General features: G+C 39.0%; 2 protein-coding genes across 3 annotated transcripts; one reads left to right on the top strand and one right to left on the bottom strand.

Moving 5' to 3' along the window:
* The first annotated feature begins 548 nt into the window (after positions 1 to 548).
* Positions 549 to 1,838, top strand: LOC124300334 (uncharacterized). Its single transcript, XM_046754300.1, has 3 exons — positions 549 to 901; positions 1,013 to 1,087; positions 1,167 to 1,838. The coding sequence occupies exons 1-3, from the start codon at positions 787 to 789 to the stop codon at positions 1,823 to 1,825; spliced, it is 849 nt and encodes a 282-aa protein (XP_046610256.1). The 5' UTR covers positions 549 to 786; the 3' UTR covers positions 1,826 to 1,838.
* A 1,282-nt stretch (positions 1,839 to 3,120) lies between these two features.
* Positions 3,121 to 4,856, bottom strand: LOC124300333 (putative nuclease HARBI1). Of its 2 annotated transcripts, none has more exons than XM_046754299.1 (4): positions 4,510 to 4,856; positions 4,295 to 4,416; positions 4,025 to 4,205; positions 3,121 to 3,865 (listed from the first exon to the last, which is right to left on the bottom strand). In XM_046754299.1, exons 1-4 carry the CDS (start codon positions 4,678 to 4,680, stop codon positions 3,236 to 3,238), a joined length of 1,104 nt encoding a protein of 367 aa, XP_046610255.1. In that variant the 5' UTR covers positions 4,681 to 4,856; the 3' UTR covers positions 3,121 to 3,235. The 2 variants fall into 2 exon arrangements, with proteins under 2 accessions (XP_046610255.1, XP_046610253.1); XM_046754297.1 differs by having other exon boundaries at positions 4,274 to 4,416; positions 4,510 to 4,854.
* Between the last annotated feature and the right edge of the window lie 3,526 nt (positions 4,857 to 8,382).

The raw sequence follows: 8,382 nt of genomic DNA on the forward strand, positions 1-8,382 counted from the left end.
AACATCGTCACGAAAGAATGCAACATTTTCTTCCATTCCTTCTCTTCATCTTCACTTTGGAAGTCGACAAACCCTAGATTGGAATTTACAACATGGCTACCGAAAGCATTTTTCCGCACCTGCCTCTTAAAGATGCATTGGCTCTGATTTCCACGTTCAATGGCACTAATATGCCCGTATCCAAATTCATAACTAAAGTAGAATGCGCAAAACAAGCTGTCTTAGCCAGAGAACTGAATTTATTTTCCACACTCATTCGCCCGAAAATCGAAGGCAACGCGAGTAAATATGTAGAGTCAGATAATCCGGATTCTCTTCGAGATTTGCTAGACTGCCTAAAACAGGCCTACGCATCTAAGCAACACTTCCCAGATATCCAGCTAGACATCGCACAATCGGCACAGAGGCGAAACGAGAGTGTTCTAGATTACGGTGCTAGAATAAAACATCTGTTAAGACAAGCGTGCGAATCAATAAATGTTTCATAATCTATCAGTGATACTCAAGTGCTAAAGAAAAATATCAAAGAGACCGCAAGACTAATAGCGTTTTCGAGTGAACACTCCAGATCCCCTCTCAGAACGCTCTGAGAGCAGTTCCCCCACTCTTGGAATTCTGTCCGAGCGATCTCGGAGCGATCTCGCCACGGTCTTACATATTACGTATATGTCTTACATACGGCCATTTTGTTATCTCAAGCATCATATTTTTCTGTTTTTCATAAGAATTTGATATTGATACTGTACATCAAAATTAACAGTGGATATCCAATAAAAATAACACAACATGAGCGAACAAAAAAAAAAGAAACTTCCATTTGTGTTCAGGAGGATTGTGTTAGATGACGACGAGGCAGGTATTGAAACAGATGCCGGCGTGTTATGCGAGGTTATGATAAATGGTAAGAGGGTACAAAAATGTATTTCTTTTTATGAAATTTGCAGAATACTATAAAATGATAAATTTATTAATGCAATTCATGACCATTACACTCATTTATTCTTGCCCATAGGTACAAAAAACATCTCATATGTTCCCAAAAGTTTTCTGTCAAGCCTGGGTATTGAACTGCCTAAGAACTTGCACGGTGAGTTTTTGGAAAACTGTAAAAAAATTTTTACCTTATAACGATGACAAATATATGAATGACAGTCGTTTTTTTATAGATAAAGAAAATTGCTCGTCCAAAACAGTTGATACTTCCGGGGATAACCTAGAACGTGACGTTAGTATACAAGCATCTGGCAGCACGACTGCTATTCGGACTGTTTCGCATGTATTGCTGCCAACGTTCAATAGCTCCAATGCTACTGTGAAGTGGGATGACCATGATACCAAAATGATGCTCGATCTGTACGCCGAAAACTCGAACCACGTTGGACCATTCAAAAAGTTCAAAACAAAAAAAAAGATGTGGGAACACATTGCGGTTGACATTTCAACAACCTTCAGTAAATATGTAAATGGTCAACAATGCGAGTCACGATTTAAAACTGTAAGGAATCGTAAAGGTTTAGCTGTTACTCATAACAAGCAGTCAGGCAACGACGCGAAGGTTGTGCCGTACCAGCAGGAAATGGACAACATCAGAAGTATAGACGACAGTGTTCAGCCTGAAGTTCTTGTGTCTGTGGGTAACACCCGCGTATTGAAACAAAAACGAAAAGAAGATGCTGCAAGAGGTGGAACTAAAAAAAAAAAAAAAGATCCTCTGCTCGCTATGTATGTTGAATTGCAAGAAAAAAAAGAAGAAAACAAAGAACGTCGGCATCAAGAGAAAATGAAAATCTTCACGGAATATTGTCTGAAGAAGCAAAGTGAATAAAACTGATATTTATAGAAAACTAGCAGCCCATCCCGGCTTCGCACGGGCATATAATAATATTAAGTAATAATATAAATGTTATTTTTCTATAAACTCACTGTAAACATTGTGTATTTTCTTATATTATATTATTGTTACCATTTACAAATTACCTACCGAATGTGTATGAGTCTCCTAGCAGCGACACCTGGCGGGCTAATTATCGACCGATGCCAAAAATTATTAAATTAAGCAGCGACACCTGGCGGGCTAAACTGGTATCAGCCGGTGATGAGCAATTATCACTTGTGCAGTTATCGACCGATGCCAAAAATTATTAAATGAAGAATATTTATTAAACAATAGCACTAAGAAGTATGAAAAAAGTTATAAACCTATTCTCAGACCTACCGAATGTGTATGCAAAATTTCATTGTAATCGGTTCAGCCGTTTCGGAGGAGTTTGGTGACAAACACTGTGACACGTGAATTTTATATATATTAGGATTCTCAGACTTACCGAATGTGTATGCAAAATTTCATTGTAATCGGTTCAGCCGTTTCGGAGGAGTTTGGTGACAAACACTGTGACACGTGAATTTTATATATATTAGGATTAACTGGTTGCACTGGCGTGCACCAAGTGCAGTTTCATCCTTTTCTGCCATAGACTTTTGAAAAATATGATAATATACTCTGTGTGCACCAGTGCAACCAGTCGAATTAGCTATTATAATATTACGTATGATCATCACATTAATATTATATTTTTTTGTTATATCCTTCAAATTTATTTGTTATATTATTAGTTCAAACTTAAAAAATGTGATATTTACTCCCAACCTGTTAAAATAAGTCTCATCCAAAGTATCACAAACAAATATCACTGGATACATTATCAATTCTCACTTTAAAAAATATCCAAAAAAGGGCCAAGCTCAAATTAAATTGCAGGAATTGCAGTGATACTTGTTTGCGGTATTTTGATTTTGAACATTAAGAGATGTGGCCCCGACAAATATTCGAACTGAGCTTTGTTGCACGACAAACTTACTTCAGGTTAGAATAATCAAACCAGTGAGATTATTTATCGGTATCATGTCACGTCAATGTTGTGATAATGTATCCTGTGATATTTGTTTGTGATGTTTTCTTATCATTCGTTATAATGTTTGATAAGGTTAATTTTTTAGTCAAAAAATATAAGCAACGACAAGGTTTTATAAAATGTATTTTTATTTCTGTTAATTAACTCCACATCATAATTTTTCAACCATCAATTTTAATAATTTTTCATCTTTAATGATCTAGACCTCAACATTTTCGGTAGGTGAATATTTTATGCAGCATATCAGACATTACAGTAATTATTTTTTACAAATCTTATAAATTGACAAATGATGTACGTTACAAATCGCAGTGCTTCTATATTTACATGAATTGCCTGGACAGCAAATTGCGTTTCAATACACCTAAACGCCGAGCTTCATCGTTTATAATAAACTCTGCTTCAGGCTCAGGTTCTGCCATGTAATGTTCAATTCCATCCAAGAAGTCGTTTCTTTCGATACATAAATTATGCATCACGCAGCATGATAGTATAAATTTCGATGTCTTTAAAACACCCCACATATCTGTTCTTATTAGTTGCCTGAATCTTTGCTTTAAAAGCCCGAAAGCATTTTCGATTAAAACTCTTGTTGAACAGAATCGCCTGTTATATTCTCTTTGTTCATCTGTTAAATTTCCGTAATCCCGGATCGGTGTCATCAGATTTTCACATATCGGATAAGCAGAATCTCCGGGTATATGAAAATCTGGGCCCATTGATAGCACGGTAGGGCGAATAAATGACAAAGTAAATACTCTCGCGTCATGAATTTTTCCTGGTATTCCAGTAAACACATCAAGGAACTTCTTCTTCGCATCGCATATTCCTTGCAAAGTCAATGCCGTTGTATCGTGACGATTAACGTAGGTCGACTTAATTTTATGTGCGGGTGTACGGATGTTTATAAACGTACCATCAATGCATCCGCATACTCCTGGATATCCTGCAATCTGAAATTTATATGTATTGTGAAACTCGTTCTCGTTGCTGCCCCTAATTATACCTGGGTGAAAATATTCCCTAGAATCTGGAAAAAATTTTCCAGAATATTTCAGACCAATGCAGAGGAGATGTGTTTTAACATGTTAGTCAAATATTCGCTACCTTACCTCCTCAAATTCCTCACAAATGTCTTGTTTCTCCTGCAAGGTACGAGGAAATCTGATAACCAGTGGACCCAATTCATCTGTTAAATAAGTCGTTACACTTTCTATCATTGCGTGCGCTGTTGACAAACTCAAACCAAAGAGTTGAGCTACAATGCGGTAAACAGATTTGTTACCTGCAAACCTATTAAGTCAAAAAAATTAATAAGTCATCGCAAAACAAAAAACAAAGTATCATTAATTATCACTCACCATAAATAACATAGAATGTACTCTTCAGCAGTTTTTATTCTCACACCACCGAAAGGTGGTCCTTTGGGATAATGTTCGCTCTGTTCGAATAAAGCTATTAAATAATTGCAAGTTTCTCGCGACACTCTGAAATGACTTTTGAACTGTAAAAAAGAAAACAATTGTAGTTCAAGCATCCAACTTCCTTGGAATTCAATAGTTCAATAAATAAAGATATTGTGAGGTTATGTACGTACTTGTTTATCGTTATAGTGGTTAACAACGTCAGCGATGTAATTTTGGATGCGCGGAATTTTTCGTCTTCTATTGGCGATATTCCGCAATAATAAAATATCTTCTTCATCATCGGAATTCTCTGACGAAAATAACTCCTCGATTATTCGCACTTCATGAACTGGCTCTGCCATACTTGTTTTGCTCGAACCGCTCTGACCCCTGCTTTCCGAGCAGATTTTTGTTCATAGACCAATCAAAATTTAGTATTTCAACCGTCACTCGAACATGCGGTCGCTACACTCAACCTGCTCGGTTTTCACTCGAACACAAAACTCGCTCCTGGAGTGCTCTGAGAGCGTTCACTCGAAAACGCTATGAGATTTATGAAAGGGTTACTAGACGAATTAGGAATAAAAGTAGCTCATGAGAATCCACAAACCCTACAAATGGCTATAGACACGGCCATCAAGACTGAAAAACTATTATCAGATAGACTTAAACTAGCCTCATACCGTGATACTAACTACGAAACACTAAACCATATAAAATGTGGTATATGTAAATTAACCTATCACATCGATAAATATTGTCCTGAACAACCTTCCGTATTAGTAGTGTGTAGATACTGCAAGAAGGCAGGTCATAGTATAAAAGAGTGCAGAACGAGGCAGCGCAACAACACAACTTACACGCAGTGTGGTCGCAAAGGCCACTCAAACGATAAGTGCCGCTCAAATCGGTCCCAATATCCCCAGAATCCGAAAATCCACCAAGATTCAAGAGTTTTCAAAAATAACACTGATCGTCAACAACAGAACAATCCCAATACCCAATATCGAGCAAGAGACCCGACAAACCAACCTTTAGACCAGACGCGAAATGACAGTCAACACTCACAACAGTATAACACACCAAATCCTTCACAATCGAACTTCAGGGTCAATTTCGTAACACAAGACTACTCGAACGAGAATTGCGATGCAGGCGTCCACCCGGAAGTTTCATGCGAAGCAGAGCAACATCGTAAATATTCAGGCAACGCGAGCCATTTAAACGAGTTCAGGGACGGCCGCGCGGACGCATCGACCTTCCTCAAACCGGAGCAGCGTCGAAAACAAACGTCAGCTCCGTACAAATAGAATCTGGCCCTCCACAGATTCGAACACAATGCCCGCAGTCTTTGAATGGGTACGTGACACTAGTAATAGATACTGGCGCTAATAATAATTTATTAAAAATCGATAAAATCGACCCAAGAGTCCACGTCACAAAGACGGACATTAGGCAGATTTCAGGGATAACGGAAGAATCCATCAGAACAATAGGAAGTCTCTACATCGAGTTAGCTAATACACGCCACGAATTCCATCTTGTCGCTAACTCCTTTCCTATCATCGAAGACGGTATACTGAGTTCAGACTTTTTACGTTCGAAAAAGGCGACCATCTGTTTCAAAAACAACTACCTTATCTCTCGCGAAACCGGCGTTATTCCCTTTACAGGCATAGAACCAACACAAAAACACCACCGCGTATCCTCATAACATCTGTCACACAAACACTGAAGGGTCGAATAACCACCGGTGAACTCACACGACAACCCAGCACATTTATAGTTGACACCGGTGCTGATGTAAACATAATTAAACTCGGAGCAATACATCCGCATGTTCCGCGTGAATTACTCGAAGGTCAGATCCACGTTACCAGTGCCATACATGAGCCAATAAAAGTAGTGGGAACAACTAGCATTCGAATCGGTGACAACCTTCATATATTCTATATAGTCGACGATCTGTTCCCGATACAAGAAGACGGAATCTTAGGATCGATATTTTTACGGAACGAAAATGCAACGATATCTTTCGAAACAGAAAAAATAATACCGAACAATACTAGCAAACCATTCAAACTCCTGAACGAAGACTACATATTGATACCACCACGAACGGCCCAGGTGATTGCACTAAAAATTTCGAATCCCTCGGTAAAAACGGGATTCATAGAACAGTTGGAAGTAGGCGCTAACATATTCCTGGGACAGGCCCTGGTTACCAAACAACAAGGGTTTGCTTACGTTCATGCAATAAATTCCAACGAATCAGCTTTGGAAATAAGAAGACCAGTTGTAACACTAGAAGAAGTCGATGAACTCGCGAGCACCGCCACGCTCAGTGCAAAAACACACCTGACGCATACAAGTACTGCAAGCAGCGGACAGGTCTTACTAGCACAGGTCTTACATGAAATAAAAAAGGATCGAGAATCGCGTTCTTCCCACATCTCCAAATTACGATTCACGACGCCTTGACATTTTGAAAGAAAACTTATGATTGGACTATTTGAACGACGAAGAAAAACAATTAATAGTTAATCTTGCTATTGAATTCAACCATTTATTTTTCCTCCCAGGTGACACCCTGAGACGTACAAACTTAGTTAGCCATACGATCCATTCGGTTTGTCGTTCTTGAACCATATCGGTTCAAGAATCCTAAACAGATTAAACAATTTTTAGGCTTGATAGGCTACTACCAAAGATTCATTCCTAACCTTTCAAAAATTGCTAGACCTATTAATAGTTTGCTAAAGAAGAATAGCCCTTTCCTATGGACAGCAGAACATCAATTCGCGTTTGAAACACTACGCGATAGTCTGTGTCGAGAACCGATACTGCAAAATCCAGACTTCGAAAAACTCTTCGTCCTAATAACCGACGCTTCAAAGTATGCAATAGGAGCAATACTTAGTCAAGACAAAGGTGGCGGGGATTTACCAATCGCGTATGCATCGAGGGTGTTACAAAAGGCCGAAATCAATTACTCGGTGTCCGAAAAAGAATACTTGGCAGGCGTTTATACCGTCAAATATTATCGTCCTTACCTTTACGGTAGAACCTTCACCCTGGTAACAGACCACGAACCACTCAAGTGGATCAAAAACGTACGAGACCCGACTTCTCGTATAATGCACTGGAGACTGAAGTTGGAAGAATATTCGTACGTCACAAAACATAAAAAAGGAATAGCTAATTCCAACGCAGACGCGCTTTCCAGAAATCCAACTGTCGACTCTTTCCGAATTCTACCTATTACCTCAAAACGGCCACGACCCGATACAGAATGCTCATCTACTGACGCCCACAAGCGCGCCAAAGTAGCTCACCAACACCCAACACGTGCTCGCGAACCAGATACGCTATCTTCATCTACCGGCGCTCACAAGCGAATGAAACATGTAGACCAGCACCCAATACGAGCGTGTGGATCTGCACACGAATCCACCAGCCCTTCCCCACGAAGACGAAACAAAGCATTACAAGACACTTCGACTTCTACTGTTACCTCTGACTCAAGTGCCAGTATGACTGACAATAGCAGCGCAACGGAGGCACCGATCGTAGTCGATAAGACGATTAAGCAAACTACGGAACGAGTTCAACCACTCACCTCATCTAAATCAAACTAAAACTCCGGTAAGCCCCAGGATCGTAGTATTAAAATACGTGAAGAACAGTCCGACATACTGAATCAGCCGACACCCGAAGCCACTACAGTGCTCCCCCCCTAAGATTTCAGACTCGGGGCTCTGGTTCCAGGAAAAATATCTTAGAGAGGTATCCCCTCTACTCTTAAAAGGTGGGGCTGTTAAAAATAGAAGCATGCACAGTGACACACGAAATACTTAAAAGAAGCGCGTAATATTTGAAATGAATTATTTATTTCTTTGACATCTGTTGACATAGCTATTGTTTATAATAATATTGCACTTATTTTACAGTACAAAAATATCAAATTTGAGTGTTATCTTCAAATAAGAAAATTAAAATCAACATCAAATTCACAACTTAAGTTATTTCAAGGATATTTTATAAATTATGGTATTGAATACCAC

Source organism: Neodiprion virginianus, chromosome 3 (genome assembly GCF_021901495.1).
Source record: "Neodiprion virginianus isolate iyNeoVirg1 chromosome 3, iyNeoVirg1.1, whole genome shotgun sequence".
NCBI lineage: Eukaryota > Metazoa > Arthropoda > Insecta > Hymenoptera > Diprionidae > Neodiprion > Neodiprion virginianus.

Coding starts and splice junctions, on each gene's coding strand:
- LOC124300334 (XM_046754300.1), top strand. CDS start 787: ATGAGCGAACAAAAAAAAAAGAAACTTCCATTTGTGTTCAGGAGGATT. Junction 902..1,012: donor ATGCGAGGTTATGATAAATG/GTAAGAGGGTAC, acceptor TCTTGCCCATAG/GTACAAAAAACATCTCATAT. Junction 1,088..1,166: donor ACTGCCTAAGAACTTGCACG/GTGAGTTTTTGG, acceptor GTTTTTTTATAG/ATAAAGAAAATTGCTCGTCC.
- LOC124300333 (XM_046754297.1), bottom strand. CDS start 4,680: ATGGCAGAGCCAGTTCATGAAGTGCGAATAATCGAGGAGTTATTTTCG. Junction 4,417..4,509: donor ACCACTATAACGATAAACAA/GTACGTACATAA, acceptor TCTTTTTTACAG/TTCAAAAGTCATTTCAGAGT. Junction 3,866..4,024: donor TTTGTGAGGAATTTGAGGAG/GTAAGGTAGCGA, acceptor TATAAATTTCAG/ATTGCAGGATATCCAGGAGT.